Below are 17796 nucleotides of genomic sequence, written 5' to 3' on the forward strand. Positions count from 1 at the left end.
TTAAAAAACAAGTTAAGAGAGTTTATTATCCCATCAAGATCTCACAAAACTGATCAGTTTGTTTCTTCTTGTCACCTGTTGGTTAGATGACGTATCAGTATTGTGGAAAGAGTTTATGTGTTGATCACCCCTGGGGGCATTATCATGTCTGCACTCTAGCAGATGCTTTGTCATGGTGATTAAAGCTATAATTATGTTTATTAGTAACACTGTTATGGAAACTATGAACTCGACCAATTTCCTAAGAAAAGAATATTTTTATAAAACTGAAAGATGTTATCTCAACTCCGTGATACTCTAACAGACGGGCATCTTAATTAAAGACTTGAGTACGCTTTTTCCTATTGTCAAAATTATAGACAACTGCTCCCTTTTTCTCTCTTGTTGACGTTCACACTGTCTATCCTAAGCAAGCCAGTGTGGCTTTTAGAAAATTCCTGAGCAAATTTAGAAGGTTGGAAATCCCCAAAAGTTGACAAGGACTACATGTATCTGCATTGCCTTGGAAAAATGGCAAAGTATTAATTACAGATGAGCTCACTAGCTCACGAGATGCAAGATCACCCAGCTCGACGACGGAGCGAGACTCTGAGGCAAAACTATAAATCCTAACCTGTTGTTGTTGGTTTAACTGTTAATCCCTCGGAGAAATCAGCGGAGGAATCCAACATGTTACCCCCCGTGCCTGCTACAACAGCTTCCCTGAACCTTGCGAGGTTAGTGCTGAGGGAATGAAAGTTAACATCAAATAAGGTTTATCTAAGCTGCAAATGAGGCTAATGAAAGACTATCAATATAAATAATAGATCAACATAAAGCTTTAATAACCCCAGACTAAAAACCGCACAGCGATCGATGAACGCAAAACAACTTGTCAAATTAAACAAAGCGAAACACAATTAAAGTGTCATCGTCAAATTACCTCCGATCAAAATCTAGAGGAAGAGTAACATCGTCCTCGGCTACAGAATCCATGGTTCTGTTCGCTCAAGACTTCTGTGGAGTGTAAATGATTACAGGATACAAAATGAAACAATGCTCAACTGCATTTTACAAATCATTCCGCCATTTACATTACCGCCATTTTTTTACATTTTCACGAGCCTGCAAGACTTACCGCTGATTGGTCACGCTTGTTTCGTTGAGTGGGTCAATATCAATGTTGGCTATCAGTCAATTTGGTAGTTTGCGTGCCGGTCGTAATGTTCGATCAATATTGTTTTGATACACTCGTTTCTCCTTGAATATCGGCAACATCAAGACATGAAATTCTGTTTTGATAAACTAAATACATTTGTTTACAACTGTTCTGCTTACTTTCGGAAGTTTTGAAGGTCTTGATTATTCAAATTTATTCAGATACTTTGTTTTCATCTTTTGTTTGCAAAATAATGTTTCTTAGATTAAGTACTTTATGTAAAGGATCGTCATTTGCTTTTCATAAGACCAGCCAACCATAACTGTCATAACTGGTGCGTCATAAAAACGATAAACCCACAACACGAATGCTCTCACGTGGGGGGCCTGCGGAGACATGAAGGAAATTCACTTCCGGTCACGAAACCTTGACCACCTACTCACAAACACAAGTGACAAACTGTGAAACCGTTTGTTACAGATCAGCCCTACTGACTACGCCGACTCGCAAGTCTACGGTTCTCATGGTGCATCAGGGAAAGTTCGAAAAATACTATACGAGGAAAACGCTTTTCATGTGATCTTTTAAAGGTTGAATTTATCAAGATCAGGAAAAAGGACAGTCAAAAGTCGACTCGAGTGACGTTCTCGTACTTTGACAACAGCGATCTCTTGTGATCTGTACTGTGTACCACAGAGCCCTACTTGCAGTCATGTTTCTTCGAGGTGATAACGGTTTTTGGGTGAGTTCACAAACGTTTCATTCTTTTAATTTACCATGTGAAACCCCATTTGAGTTTGATGTAATTAACGGAGTAATACTCAGCGACATAATTACGCTTTATTGTCAGTGCCAATCAAAGAGGCCGGCAAGCCAGCCATTGGATTTTCACTATAAGTATTTCTTAGCGCAATGTGGCACTGACTAAGTTTAACGACGTTGGTTTTCCATGAGACGTATATTTACTGGGTTAAAAATACCGCAAGTCATACTGTGATGATGCGTGAAAGAAACTCATATGGAAATAATCAAAGTTCTGTATTTGTAGACATCCCACTCGGGGCGTAACCCAAAAGATTTTTCTAACTTTACATCACACATCACAGACCCTTGATCCTATTCCACATGATTTAACAAAGTCACATGCTTCTGTTCTGTTTTTTTAGTGACGTTTACCGGTAGATTATATATCCTGACAGAGCGGATATTGAGGCTGAAATTTGTTACAATATATGGAAATCACTTGGATTCCTGTTTGTTAGACAAACCGGAAGGCTCTCTATCCCGTGAAATTCCAAAGTGACCCAGAAACCAATCCTTGAGAATTAATCGCTGTAAATATAATGATCACAGCGCTCTAATCAAATGTCAGCGGGCATGTAGAAAAGCTCTTGTCTTCATAATTACAGAAAAGCTGTAATGCTTAGACCATTTACACTTATTGTTTTTTTTTTTTTTCTTTTGAATATTTAGCTTGACGTACAGTGACAGCATGAATTTTAAGTATTAGAAAAACAAACCTCTTCCGTTCTAGACCTTAAAAGTAATAACGCTTTGGATACCCGTTTCAATCAAAAAGGAGAGATAGTTCAACCATATCAACTATTCCCGCAGTTCAATATAGCTTTATCTCGAGTACTGTTGGAGGCACTTAACGCTTAACGGTAATTTTCCTTAAAGCTTGGTTCTATGGAGCACTGTCAGTTGGATGTTCTGCACAAAGGTTCTTCTTCCTCTTCTCTTGAACACATAATACCAAACAGATGGATCAAAAACGACATCTTGAAATTTGTCTCTGATGATATTGGATCGAACGGGACCGGTGTAGATCACATATTTATCTATTCTTCAAAACATCATCATGATTATAGCGTTTTATTTTTAATCTCAAGTTGCTCTCAAATCAAATATCACCAAACGTATTGTGAGGAATGTTATAAGCTAAAAGATGGCGAAAACAGTTCGGTGCAGATGGAAGCTCGAGACCAAAAAATAAAGTTTATCAGGGAAAGAGATCAGTGTTAGAAAGTTGTTCCTTTGACACAATTCACGATGTCCAGCACAAAAATTTTAAAATTTGATTTCCCCATGCCAAGACAGATAATACGATGACCTTCTTTCAAACTTTGTTTGATCTACGCTCTTTCACTGATTTCTAATTTGGTTTTAATTTCACCAGAAATCCCGACGGACTATCCCAAACGTCAGCTGTTTTGTTCAGAGCGTTTACAGCCTTATGATGTCATCTAAACTCGTAGCGGTTCAATGTGAGGCTGCAGCACTACTGGTTGAGTTGTCGACAGTTCCACAGGTGCTAGAGGTACGGTACGAAAAAATTTTAAAGAAGACCAGTCGTTATTTAATTCGTGATGGGGGCGGGGGTCGTGGAATTTTGGGGAGGGTCACACGGTTTTGGGGGGAAAGGGAGGGAAAATCAGTCGTCGCTAACAGAGTATTAAGGGGGGCCACAGAACAGAGCCTTAGTGGGGATTAGATAAATTTTATTATGCCTCAACCAAAACGATTCATGCCTAATGATTTTTCTCGCTTTGGCTCCGGGACTCACTCACTCCAGGCACTCACTCACTTTAATGACGAGCAGAAGGCAAGGCGAGCGAAGGAAAAAACAAGGGGTCCTCGCCGTTTGTCTTGTGCACTTGCTTTTTGGCTCGTTTCCACGAACCTGTAGCGACACAAATATTAAATGCCCTATGAAAGACAAGCTTAGGTCATTATTTCGTTGATTTTATTCCATCGCCGAACATCAAATCTAGGTTCTACCTTAGAGGCACCGAAATAAAACTACATCAACGTTTAAGAGAAACATTGGTCTTTCCTCAAACTGGAATTGTTTTCCCGTACGAAATACGGATTTGGTTCATTATTGCGTCGATATTTCATCTCCAAGCACCAAAATAGGACTAAATTTAACTTGTGTGACTGAAATTTCGCATCCGAAGATACGGGAAGGGGTTCCATGGTGTCTGTTAGCTATACTAACTTAAGGAAAAGGTTCTTACATAGATACTTTCACGAATGGGTGGATCTTAGCCGGACAGATGATTGTCAGTATGCATCCTACGTAAAGAAATATTATGTTAACCATTCGACTTCTAAGAATGACTAACATCTAATTTCCCCTTACAATATCACCCCTGAAACAAGAGTGGAGGGCGTGGGAATAAAGAAAATGGTCACCAATTTAAGAAGCCGATCGTTGAAACGTTATTATTTAATCCTGTCGAAAGGCCCGAATTATTTCATCCGCTTTCTAGTCATCTGAATCCCGACTCTAACTTTATCACTCGCCTGCCCAATAGTGGCTACATGATTGAGGAAGATCTGAACAATCGAGTAGCTTCTTTTGGCGACAAAACAAACTTTTCTATTTTACATTTAAACACTCGAAGCTTAATGAGAAATTTCGTTCAACTTAATTTATTGCTGAGAAACCTTGATACGCCGTTCTCTGTGATTGGTGTGTCGGAAACTTGGCTTACTGATTGCACTGCAGAGCTTGTAAACATCACAGGATACAATTTTGTCTCCAACCATCGTAAATCGAAACCAGGCGATGGCGTTGGAATTTATTTACAAAACGGCCTTGAATTCAAACTTCTCGAAGAATGCAAATTTTCAAATCCAGATGTAATTGAATCACTGTTCTTAGAAATTATCGTTCCCCACGGTAAAAACATTATTATCGGTTGCATGTACAGACCATCAAATCAAAACACTGCTATGTTTATCGACAAATTCAGCAATATTCTCTCACTAATTTCTAAAGACAATAAACATTGTTATGAGATGGGAGACTTTAACGTAGACCTTCTTCAATACAATCATCATGCTTCAACACAGGAATTTATCGACAGCTTATTTTCACACGCCTTTCTTCCTCTCATCTCCAATCCAACGCGCCTCACCTCATACTCTGCGACACTAATTGACTACATATTCACCAACAACCTTACACATGATGTTTTTAGTGGCATTTTACTAAATGATTTATCTGACCACTTACCTGTTTTTGCATATATTAACGACGCAATCCTAACGCGCAGCACAGAAAGGAAAATTATGATGCGCACATTCAATAACGATAATTTGCAAAAATTCAACGAGAACCTTTCAAACGTAAAATGGTCCTCATTTCGCAACATGGAAGATCCCAATGAGGCCTATAATGATTTTATTGAAGAATACTCCACCGCCTACAATGCCTGTTTTCCCTTAAAGGTTTTCAAGGTAAACAGATGAACACGTTCTTTTCCCCATGGCTTAGCCCTGGACTTCTGAAATCAGTTAACAAGAAGAACAGACTCTACAAAAAGGTCGTCACATCGCCCTCCACATCTTCTGAAACGAAGTATAAAGCCTACAAAAACAAACTCACCCATCTCATTCGCACTGCCAAAAAAAATACTCTGACTCCAAATTTGAGAATGCCAGAAATGACCTCAAAACAACTTGGAAATTGTTAAACGAGGTTATCAACAAGCGTAAAAGTAAGTCATCTCTTCCCACATCATTTAAATCTGAAGGCAGAACATTAACGGATCCAATGGAGATCGCTGACAGATTCTGCAAATACTTTACAAACATTGGTCCCAACCTAGCTAGATCTATACCCAGTGTGAATCCTTCTTTTCGTTCTTATCTCGGTTACAACAAACATCCTTCCATTAACCTAAAGCCCACCACAACTAGTGAACTGGAGATTATTTGTAGCATGTTCGCTTCAAAGAAAGCTCCTGGCTCTAACAGTATCCCAATGCATGTCATTAGATATTCATTTCACCTTATTTCTGCTCCTTTGGCAGATATCATCAATATATCTTTACTAAAAGGCATTTTCCCGGACAAACTTAAAATCGCTAAAATCATTCCCATCTTCAAGGCAGAGGATCCTAGCTTTTTTGTAAACTACAGACCCATTTCTTTGTTGTCTAATTTTTCCAAATTTTTCGAAAAAGTCATATACAATCGCTTAGTAGAATTTGCCGAAAAACACGATATACTTTACCGCTGTCAGTTCGGATTTCGGGAAAATCACTCAACATCGCACGCGCTAATTCCGGTAAAAAAATTGCATCTGCAATCGACCAACACCAAACAACGGTGGGTGTTTTCCTAGATCTTTCCAAAGCATTCGACACTCTCGACCACCAAATCTTGTTTGCCAAATTGGAGCACTATGGTATCCGTGACGTGGCTCTGCAGTGGTTTAAATGCTACTTTTCCTTCCGCCAGCAATTTGTCCAATTCAATCAAGCTTGCTCTCCGATGCAAACCATCAAGTGTGGTGTCCCTCAAGGTTCGATTTTAGGCCCACTATTGTTTATTCTATACATTAATGACCTTCCACGGAGGCTCTCAAGGGCCATCCACCTACAAAAATTTTCAAGACTTTATCGCGCGATAAGTTTTGCTAAGTCCATTCATTCAAAAAATTTGCAATCAACATTATCGCGCGATAGATAAACTTATCGCGCGATAGAACAACTTATCGCGCGATAGAACAACTCATCGCGCGATAGAGTGTTCTATCGCGCGATAGAACAACTTATCGCGCGATAGAACAACTTATCGCGCGATAGAAAAACTTATCGCGCGATAGTGTTCTATCGCGCGATAGAACAACTTATCGCGCGATAGATCAACTTATCCTGCGATAGATAATATTATCACGCGATAATTTTATTACTAGCTCCCATAGCCCCACGACCATTAGCACGTGGTCACATCTATAGCAAGATGGCGGACCAAGTTTCGAAGGTGGGTAATTGTCCACGAAATAAAGACTTTTATTCTAGATTTTTGAGCAAGAGACGGTAATCTTTGGATTAAATTAAATTATATTTCTATGCTATCTTAGTAAGTGGGGTTAAAGATATGAGAGGGACTTTATTGCTCTATATTTGAAAGATTGTTTATGAATATAAGGTGTAGGGATACGTTTTTAAACTATATAAGGTGTATAAGGTGAAAGATTGTTTATGAATATAAGGCGTAGAAAGCATAGAAATATAATTTAATTTAACCCAAAGATTACCGTCTCTTGCTCAAAAATCAAGAATAAAAGTCTTTATTTCTTGGACAATTACTCACCTTCGAAACTTGGTCCGCCATCTTGCTATGGATGTGACCACGTGCTAATGGTCGTGGGGCCATGGGAGCTAGTAATAAAATTATCGCGCGATAATATTATCTATCGCGCGATAAGTTGTTCTATAGCGCGATAAGTTGTTCTATCGCGCGATAAGTTGTTCTATCGCGCGATAAGTTGTTCTATCGCGCGATAAGTTGTTCTATCGCGCGATACAGTGTTCTATCGCGCGATAAGTTGTTCTATCGCGCAAGAAGTTGTTCTATCGCGCGATAAGTTGTTCCATCGCGCGATAATGTTGATTGCAAATTTTTTGAATGAATGGGCTTAGCAAAACTTATCGCGCGATAAAGTCATGAAAATTTTTGTAGGTGGTTGGCCCTTAAGAGCCACCGTACCTTCCTAATGCCTCTGAATTATCAGACCCTCTACTTTTCGCTGATGACACCAGTATCTTTTATTCTCACTCAAATCTAAATTGCTTAGAATCTATACTTAATGATGAACTCCAAAACATTGACGTTTGGCTAAAATGTAACAAGCTTTCAGTTAATGTAAAGAAAACCAATTATATAATTTTTAAACCCAGACAGAAGAAATTTAACTCCAGCATTTCTCTCTCCTTTGGAGGTAAACCCCTACAACAAGCTAATGCAACTAAATTCCTTGGGGTCTATATTGACAATCATCTCACCTGGAAATACCCTATCAGCTATGTATGTAAACAAATCGCTAACTCAATAAGTATTATATTTAGGTTTTGCTTTTCCCTATCCTCTGCAACCAAGCTCACTTTGTATTACACCTTAGTTTATCCATATATCGTCTATTGTAACTCCGTCTGGTCGTCCACATACGTATCTAACTTAAATAGAATTTATTATTTGCAAAAGCGAGCTGTGCGGGCTATCACCAACTCAGACTATCGAGACCACTCTGCCCCTTTATTCTCCACACTAGGAATTCTGGATATTTTCCAAGTCAATACGTTTGAAATCGTTAAATTTATGTTTTATTTCAAAAATAACTTATTGCCCCCATTGCTTCTCGATCTTTTTGTAAGGAATAGCCAAATTCACAACTATGGTACCAGAACAGCCAATAATTATCGAACGCATTTGTGCCGTACAAATGTCAAGCAGTTTACAATTCTCTACCAAGGTCCTAAAATTTGGAACCCTCTCCCTATTTCAGTCACTCGTTCGTCAAACTTTCTCAGCTTTAAAACGAAATTGCAAGAGTTTTTACTTAAATAATCACTGAATTGGCCAAGCCGCACATCCGCAGCACTTTTTCTTTACTTAATTTATTATTATAAGTGAGGTGGCTCTCCCCTAAGCCTGGTGGCTTCTTGGGTCTCCTCGCCTTCCAACTGTTATCACTGTAATTAACTATTTTTTAATTGTTAAAATAAGGCAAATAAAGATGATGATGATGAAGTCCCTCATTGTCAATTCTACTCTCTTTACCAGTACCTTGAGAAACGTAGAGGGAAAAGTGGGGAGAATATTTATACTGATGCTCGGCTGTAACTGGTTGACGATATATTTTTGACGTTTTTGTACTTTTCCTCCCTTGATTTCTCCAGGGTGTTGAAAGGTGCTATATCAAGATTTTGGCTCAAAAAAACGTTGACGATACCTTGAAGAAAATCGCTCTCGAAAGACTGAAAAACGTCCAAGAAAAAAGAAAATCAGCCTCACAGAGTCAAAAAAGGCGGAAAAGACTTGTCAAATTATAGAGAACGGAAATTAAGGATCAAAATTCATCTATAAAAATGGAGTAAACGTTCCAAGATGGCGAGAGGGGAATGTTTTGTGGTGCTGTTCTCAGCATCCAATCAGAAAGAAATACGTCACAAGAAGCCAATCGATATTCAAAGAACAAAGAGAAAACTATTTGACACGCGCGAAAAAGGCACGTGACTGAGCGAATGGTGTCAGTTTGAGCATAGTTACTATGGTTTGAGGTGGCACGAGTTTTCTAGACCAATCAGAACGCAAAGTAATCATCACACATTTGAAAATACTCAAATGAACTTTTGCCCTGGTGATTTCTTCACTTTTTCTGGAGTGGCATTATCAGGCTGTACATTCTGTTTATTGCGTTAAAAAAAAAAAAAAGTATGTCAGGACCACCAGAAGCTGACAGAAAAGCTGAGAGACAAGGAGCGGATATAGTGCCAGTGATAAGGGGGGATGTACAACATCTCTCCTTCCTTCAAAATACACTCCTGATAAACTGCTGATGAGAATTTGGGAAATTTGACAAGATCAGGCTCCTCCACATCCACCTGAAAATACAACATTGGATAGAAATTTTATTTTGATATAAAAGCATCTCTAATTCTTAATAAATATAAAATTTCAAATATGACACTTCTTTCCAATGAATTTGTGTTTTTTCTTCTCTTTTATTACTCCAAGCTTTGGGGCTTCTTTTGATGGCAAAATATAATGAGAACCTCTACTAGTACCTGCTTGCATACACTGACCAGACAGAAATAAAGGTTTCCATCAGAAGTCCATCTCTCAAGTGATTTTTTTTTTAAAAATTAAAATTAACAGTCTTTAACGTGGAGAAACACTTAGCCAGAAGCTAGTTTACAGGTTTTCCACCAAACAACTGAAACAAATATTTCAAATTGAAAATAAGATTATCAAGAATCCCAACTGGCCAAAGGCAAACCAGTTGGCTATATTACAAGCATGGCCGAGGATTTGAAACTCGGGGCTACTGTGAAACAAATCCAGATAGTGGCCAGGGTGGGACTTGAACCCAGGAGTGGTGGATCGCAAGTCCGACACGCTGACCACTCGACCATGCTGCCTTCAAGAGGAAGCTCTAAAAAAACATTGTTGCCATGGAGACCCTAAGAATAAGAGGTGCCCAGTGTCCATTGAGTGACAATACACATTCCTTCAGATACTTCTCACTTTCTTAATATACTTGGGTAAAAAAGAGGGGCATAGCCTTTTTTGTACTCTACTGTTTATGTGAATGTGGGTATTGATATGCCAGGGGGGGGAGGGGGGGCAAGGGAAACATCTGTGTAAAGAATGAAGGTCAACTGTTGATGAAAATATTATATCAATTCTCAGACTGTACACAAATATGTTTCTTCTGAGAGAAAATTACCTGACTTGTGTTATTTAGCAAGGTAGATTTGTGAGGATACAGATTCTCTGTTTCAGTTTTGGAATAAAGTCGTATATATTTCTCTCCAACCACTTGTGCCAATAGATTGTGATAAGGGTCGTGATGCATGGGTGAGATTGTGCCCTTAGGTCCAAACCAAGCATTAATGATAACATCATTATCACCTTCCCCGAGGTAGCAGTAATCAGGAGTAATGATATCCCTTCTTAACTCAGGGATCTGATCAAATAATTGGTGTTGAGCTAAATAAGCAATCTCTGACTCTTGTCCATTTTCAATTGGACTGAGGTACTTGTCAATAAAATCTCCTATTGTCATTAATTTCTGCGTCCATGTGTCATCTGTGTAACGTGAGCCCAGCTCCACTGGAACTGTACGACAGCCAGCAATGTTCTTAAGATAACTGATACCCCATCTATGACTTGTTCTTGCAGGCCAGTGATCCATTACTCCTTGTATAATTACCGGCTTGTCTTTCTGCATGTAATTTGTAAGAAATGCTTCTATTGATGGGCAACAAACATGGCCCACTTCATAATTCTTGAAAATGATGGGTATATTCGCAATACCCTTCCTTCTCTTTGTAGAATTGCTTCTTTTAGATGAATGTTCATCACCACTTGATTCCAGCTGAGGATTCATTGGTTCATCCCTCAACTTCCTTTTCTCTTTGGATCTCAAAGCTAATGAACAGTTTTTTTGATCTCCTTTAGCCTGTGCAGTACCTTCTGCTATGTCTCTATCAGTTAAACTCCTTGACACAACATTTTTCTGAAACTCAGTTGCAAACCGTGTCAGAATGTTGTCCAAAATGGGGGCCCCCAACAGAAGTCCCATGTCACAAGCCTTCATGGCCTGTGTCTGTCTTCCCATGCCGTAAAGGCAAAGGGCCTTGAACATACTTGCATATGAATATGTCTCCCTCCAGATTACATTCACATCCCTCCAGTGACCTGTGTTACATTTCTCCCAGCAGATGTCAATCACAAATTGACAATTTGACAGACAACTGTGTAAGTTACCACGGAAGAACTCATGTACGCCTTGAGTAAGAAGGAAAAGCACTGGGTCACCCCCAGAATTTGATAATTGGCACAGATTATGTCCAAGCTTTAAATCCTTAGCATCCTTAACTGATGGAAGAAGCTGCTGGAGCACAGATGCAGCGCTGTTAGTTTCACTCGAGAAGTCCGCCATGTTCACTAGAAAGAATCAGAGCAGCGGAGTAATTGCAGATAAATTACTTTTACATACTTTCATCATAGAGTGTCCAAAGATTAGATCCCACTCCTTTTGGAAGTGGAAGTGGTAGTCTACTTCATCTTTTGAGCGTTAATTGTTCGTGTTCATTTTAATTAATGGCGTCTAAGAAACGACGAAAGTACCAAAAGCGCCATGGAAACGATTCTGTTGACTTTCAAGAGGAAATAGAACCCCTGTTTAACAAAAAATTCGTTTTAAAGTCAAACGAGGAAATATGGGAACTTCCGGATTCGTCGACCATGTTTCAAGAACCACCATTCATTCTAGAAGACCTGATCTCGCTGAAAGATGATTTGAATCGGAAAAAGGGCTTATTGAATGATATGGATATTGTCCAATGGCATTCACATACCCGCAGAACTCACAAAGCCGGACTTGTCGTGAAGCACCTCAGAGAGAACTTCCATGCGGAAATGTGTACTCAGGCCTGGACTAAATTCTACGAAATTCTCAGTGCCTTTGATCTCATCCCAGAGGATGCACAAAGGAAAGAAATATTTCGCTCTGTGCACCTCTGCGAGGCCCCTGGGGCTTTTGTTGCAAGTTTGAATCACTTTCTAAAGAGCCATTACAATGGTCTAGATTGGCAGTGGGTTGCTAATACTCTGAATCCTTACTATGAAGGACATGACCTGACAGCCATGCTGGATGATGACAGGTTTATTTTAGAAACATTGTTGCATTGGAATTTTGGTGCTGATGGAACTGGGGACTTGATGAAACTGGCTAATCTGGATTCTCTTCAACAGAAGACTGGTGAAAATCACTTGGTAAGGGAAAAGTTATGAGCGCCTCTTTTTTGTAATTTGATTTTATCAACTAAGTTTAGAATATGTATGATGCACGATCCTTCGCAGTAGATAGCGCTATTTATGCAATAGCAAAAATCAGACCTGAAAAAAATCAAGCCTGTACGGGATTCAAACCACTGACCTCTGCGATACTAGTGCAGCGCTCTACCCATTGAGCTGACAAGCCAACTGGGAGCAGGCCGTTAAGTAGATTCGTAATAAACCCGTGATGATAAATCAGATGCAATGAATATATGAAGTTCATATATTTTGAACTGCGGTATTAAATACATATGATGCACGATCCTTCGCAGTAGAGAGCGCTATTTATGCAATAGCGAAAATCAGACCTGAAAAAAATGCAGCCTGTACGGGATTCGAACCACTGACCTCTGCGATACTAGGGCAGTGCTCGACCAATTGAGCTAGCAAGCCAACTGGGAGCAGGCCGTTAAGTTGATTCGTAATAAACCCGTGATGATAAATCAGATACAATGAATATATGAAGTTCATATATGAAGTTCGCTATTGCATAAATAGCGCTCTCTACTGCGAAGGATCGTGCATCATACGTATTTAATACCGCAGTTCAAAATATATGAACTTCATATATTCATTGTATCTAAGTTGATGATGTAAATAAGCCACTGTAAAGGTTTAAAAGCTGATGTTTCAAGTGTTAGCCCTTTGTCATTTGTTTTGATGATGGGCTAACACTTGAAACATCAGCTTTTAACCCTTTATAGTGGCTAATTTACATTATCAACTCAGTTGATAAAACCAAATTACCTTGTTACCCCCACTGATGCTGCACACACTTTATCCCCTTTTTTGTAGTCTATCTATTATTTTTTTCTGTAAATGATTTCTATTGAAAGTTTTATAGTGATCATGTAGCTCCAGTCAGTGTGTAAATCAGAGCTCTTAGCAGTGAGATTGTGGAAACTCTTTGAGATCAGAAGTCCAGATACATGAATTTGATTTGTCACTGATTTTAGAAATGAAGGTCTTCCTGGAATGTTAAGCCTAACTTTTAGTGGAATGCAGAATGCCTTCCAATCTTGTTCCCAGAGCTGTAACATTTTTGGATATTTTACAGATAAAGGTGAAACTACCAGGATTTTAGTGAAACTACCAGGATTTTAGTGAGTGATGAAATGTAAATCATAAAAAATAAATTAAACCTTTTTTGATGTATTACTTATTACTACTCAAAATTTTGACTTGAGTTTATGAGATTTCTGACCACAGATCTTTTTATTTTTTTTGGTACCCCACCCTCCCCCCCCCCCCCCTTGCCACCACCTCACTTGTTGTTGTTAAACATTCCCTAGACCCCAAAGATGCTTTGGTCAAAAGCATCTGGTTTTAGCTCTCCAATTGAATATTTGCTCCACAGCCCCTGGGCTTAGGGATCAGTTTCTTCTTAGGAGCTTGTAGACTGTTTGGTTGACTTGACTAGTTACAGTCTAATGATACATCCCTTTGGGTTGGTTTTGTTTCTCATCAGGTGACAGCAGATGGTAGTATCAATTGTGCCAATTGTCCAGATGAACAGGAAAGTATTGTAGGGCAGCTAATCTTCTGTGAGGCAGTAGCAGCTCTAAATCTACTTTGCCAAGGAGGAAACTTTGTGTTCAAAATGTTCACTGCATTTGAGCATCGAATGGTTTCTCTGATGTATCTTCTTGCTTGTGTTTTTCAAGAAATACAAGTCATTAAACCAGGTAAGAATATGTGATACAACTTAATGGTTAGCATATGGAAGAGATGTACTATGGTGTGTGATACCATCTGTGCCACAGCAAAAGAAGGTGGTAAACTTCTTAATGCCTGTAAGGTGCTGACTTGGGAACTGCTTCAATGGAAAATCCTACCTAGACTCCTAGAACTTAAGAAGATCAATCCTTATCTTGAGCAATCAAAACTTTGAAATAATTTAGGTCTTTCAAAATTACAATTTTTTTTGAAGAGGAAATCATTATTTTATTGTTTTCTTCTCCTAGGTACAAGTAAATCTGGCAATTCAGAAGTATACATTGTATGCCTCCAATTTATTGGAAAACAGCAAATTCCAAGTTGCATTTTGGATGAGCTGAAGAAGGACTATACCCTAAATTGCCCATCAACCAGCCTCTTTTCTTTACAATCCATTCCTGCCATATTTTTGGAGAGATTGAAAACATGTCAGACATACTTTACGGAACTTCAAATGAAAGCCATTGATCAGAACATTCGACAGTTCCATTGCATGACATCTGCTGAAAGAAAGGTACACAATCAACTTCGTCAGCTTGTGGTGGAACACTTTGTGGAAAGATTCCACTTGCAGCCAATCAGTGAAGAGGAGCATATAGTAATGGGTACTAGGTTAGATGGGACACAGCTCAGCTTCACCAGAGGGTCCACAAATTATGTCCCTTTTGTTGAGACTTTTACTGGTAGACATCAGATGGGAAGCTATAACCAGAGACAAGGAAGTCTTCACCAGAACTGGCTTGACAAAATCAAAGTTGATCATCAGTTGAAATTTTGCCCATCTCATTCAAGAAGTTTAAAAGGTAAGGTGAAGATTTTTTATTTTCTTGGTTGAAGACCCTGTGTATACTTGTCATTCTTGAAGCCATTATCAATAAATCATTGCAATATAGACATTCTCAGAAGAGCACTTCCATTCTAGCTGTGTTGCAAGTTTTTTCCATAACAGAGGAAAGTTTTCTTATTGTAAAATAGGGCAACCATCTAAAATGTCTTGATACTGTTAGACTAATTTTCTAAATTAAAATCATATCATTACCCCTTACCAGAAGCTTATGGCCCTGAACTGGGTCATAAGCTTCTGCCCATACAAATTGCAGAGTCAAGAATCCATTGGCATGTAGAATGCATTCTGTGATTTACCCAGATCTATTCATTTAGGAACACTGGTTGAATAACAGGAAACACAATTCTGTAACTAAGGAATAAATTTTTTTCTCATTTCAGGCTTATTATCTGATAGCCTAACCCTTTAAATTCCTTGTACAGCAATATAAATCAATTGTAGCTTAAGGGGAAAAACAACCACAAATTCTGGAAGTTATCCCCTGGAACTATGTGTGGTTGAGGTCTATTTATTATTTGTTGAATTTCAAAACTGAAAAGTTATTCAGCCCATGACCTACAATTATTTGGCGTGCCACACATGCCTGTCTTTAACACACATGCCTGGCTTTCAAGTAGATTCACCTCTCTGAGGGTGTCTATGAAACAAGTCAGAGAGGAACATAAAGTTTTAATTATATCTTTTATCATCAAATCCTGGGTTTGTTGCAGACCTTTCTCAAGTCAGCAATGGTGTTCCTCTCATTCCGCTTTACCATGATCAAGTTATTTGGTTACCAAGGACAAAGAGTATCTCACCAGAGAGCTGGAAACCTAGGACTGCAGCACGTTTATTGGCCATTTTGAATTCACGTTTCTGCACCCCTATCTACATTAGCAAGTTGCAAGAGGCGCATCAACAGGCAGCAATTCTGAGAGAAGAAAATGCTGACAATCTCAGAGCCCTTTTAGACAAAGTGAATCCTTCAAACATTGTCAAGATGTCAAGTGGAGGGGAAGCAGAGCTGCGAAATCTTGATAATCTTGTTTTCTTTTCAGAAATGGCTAAGGGTGAGAATTATGGAATTGTGCTGAATCTTGTCAATGGCCTGGACTTCCTGGTGCAATACCTGCAAGAGAAGAATGCTAGATTCCACTCTATTCAGTTACACAATGGAACACCTCTTGAAACTATTAACGATGAAACAATCTGTAAATCTCAGAGAGTAAACATTGTCTTTGCCAATTTAAGCCATACTGATGAGTTGAGTTCAAAACGAGAGATTGTTTATCTTTGCATAGTTGCTCTGAGGCTTCTAGGGAGTGGAGGAACGTTTGTCCTGAACATCCACCAAACACTGACAAGGTTCAGTGTAGGCATTTTGTTTATAATGCACCAGATGTTTGATAAAGTAGCGATGGTTAAACCAGTGATGTCACATCTTTTCAGGTCACAGAGGTTTCTGGTATGCAAAGGATTTCTCAGTGATGTTCAACATTATGTAACCTATCTTGCACAGGTTTTTGATCAGCTCTCAAATCTGGAGCAGGAGAAATCAGCATTTGATGTTGTTGAGATAGTTCCTATGCATTTTCTCTACAGCGAACAGTTTTACTCATTTGTTAAGAGGACAAATGAGCAATTGGCTCATTTACAACTCAAGGAAATTGTTCAACTGGAAAATTTGTTTCTTAATCCTGATCAATTGCCATCCTCAGAAGAAATTTCTAATCTTGAAAAGGAGGTAACAGCATACTTGAAATAAGTGTGGATTTTAAGTTCTCGTTAAAAACTAGATCTGATCAGGAGTTCTTCAAATTTGAAAAGTGAAAAAGGTGGAAAAGGCAAACCAACTAATACCCTCAGCCCATCATGTAGGTTTGTGTTACAGCGAGAAATAAACTCTTATAAAACATTCTCAAATTACAGCAAAAAGACCTGTCTCTTTTATGAAATGGTTAAATGTATGATTTTTTAAGTAGTTTATCTCTCTCCCATTCAGTCATGAAGAGAGCGGACACAGCAGCTAGAACGACACTTCCTCTAGGTAAGGGGCATCGGTGTTTATTAGAAACCACAAAAATCGATCAAAACCGTCAAACCGATACATTTTCGCATCCTAGTTATCAAAACCCTAATCGATCTGATACAGTGGTGACAAGTGGAACACCCAGAGGTTTCGCATCTATTCGAAATTAGTAGAAAGTTACTCCTGTCTGGAACGTTAATTGAGAACGCACTGTGGCACGCGAGATAGTTAACGGAAATAAGCCACAGAATTAAACGGTTTGGTCATTATTCACGTTAACTTCAACGTTTTTGGTAATTCTAAGATAATCTATAGTCAGCACAAGTAATGCAGAAGTTACGCGCAAACTGAAAAATAAAACTTCACGATATGAACGTGATATAAGGGGGGGGGTGAATAGGGGTATGCAAATCCACCGATTCCGCGTTATGATTTGATAACCAAATCCGTCAATCCCTTAAAAAAAATCGTTAAATCCGAATCCGTTTGCTACATGTCACGTGGAAAGGTGAAAACGCACCTTGAACTGTTGTGTATTAGCTAAACAATTTTTGAAAAACGTTCTGATACTTTTTATAGGATCTTTAACTCCTAACTAAAAGACCACCTTTACATTAGAAATCTGTTGTTGATCCTAAATTGTCGTCCAAAACGTGTCGTGGCTCCTAATAGGAAAGTGGACCGTCTGTCAAGTTCAGGAATGCTTGAATTTCCATCTTCTGA

General features: G+C 38.8%; 4 protein-coding genes across 7 annotated transcripts in view; 2 read left to right on the forward strand and 2 right to left on the reverse strand.

Moving 5' to 3' along the window:
• Positions 1-1104, reverse strand: part of LOC111324495 (uncharacterized) — a 48674-nt gene extending 47570 nt beyond the window's left edge. For all 4 annotated transcript variants that reach the window (XM_022928062.2, XM_088757093.1, XM_022928064.2 and 1 more), the window contains exons 1-2: positions 923-1104; positions 614-723 (exon numbers count right to left, since the gene is read on the reverse strand). In XM_022928062.2, the coding sequence (XP_022783797.2) occupies positions 614-723; positions 923-975 (163 nt within the window). In that variant the 5' untranslated portion in view covers positions 976-1104. The remainder of the gene's footprint in view (positions 1-613; positions 724-922) is intronic.
• A 439-nt stretch (positions 1105-1543) lies between these two features.
• Positions 1544-9769, forward strand: LOC111324530 (uncharacterized). Its single transcript, XM_022928117.2, has 3 exons — positions 1544-1880; positions 3318-3458; positions 8836-9769. The coding sequence occupies exons 1-3, from the start codon at positions 1851-1853 to the stop codon at positions 8986-8988; spliced, it is 324 nt and encodes a 107-aa protein (XP_022783852.2). The 5' UTR covers positions 1544-1850; the 3' UTR covers positions 8989-9769.
• LOC111324529 (lysine-specific demethylase 8) lies at positions 7680-11629 on the reverse strand. Its single transcript, XM_022928116.2, has 2 exons — positions 10386-11629; positions 7680-9540 (listed from the first exon to the last, which is right to left on the reverse strand). Exons 1-2 carry the CDS (start codon positions 11601-11603, stop codon positions 9376-9378), a joined length of 1383 nt encoding a protein of 460 aa, XP_022783851.2. The 5' UTR covers positions 11604-11629; the 3' UTR covers positions 7680-9375.
• Positions 11630-11684: 55 nt separating this feature from the next.
• Positions 11685-16979, forward strand: LOC111324537 (cap-specific mRNA (nucleoside-2'-O-)-methyltransferase 2). Its single transcript, XM_022928125.2, has 4 exons — positions 11685-12439; positions 13971-14187; positions 14467-15021; positions 15776-16979. The coding sequence occupies exons 1-4, from the start codon at positions 11765-11767 to the stop codon at positions 16807-16809; spliced, it is 2481 nt and encodes an 826-aa protein (XP_022783860.2). The 5' UTR covers positions 11685-11764; the 3' UTR covers positions 16810-16979.
• Positions 16980-17796: the final 817 nt, after the last annotated feature.

This window comes from Stylophora pistillata, chromosome 4 (genome assembly GCF_964205215.1).
Source record: "Stylophora pistillata chromosome 4, jaStyPist1.2, whole genome shotgun sequence".
NCBI lineage: Eukaryota > Metazoa > Cnidaria > Anthozoa > Scleractinia > Pocilloporidae > Stylophora > Stylophora pistillata.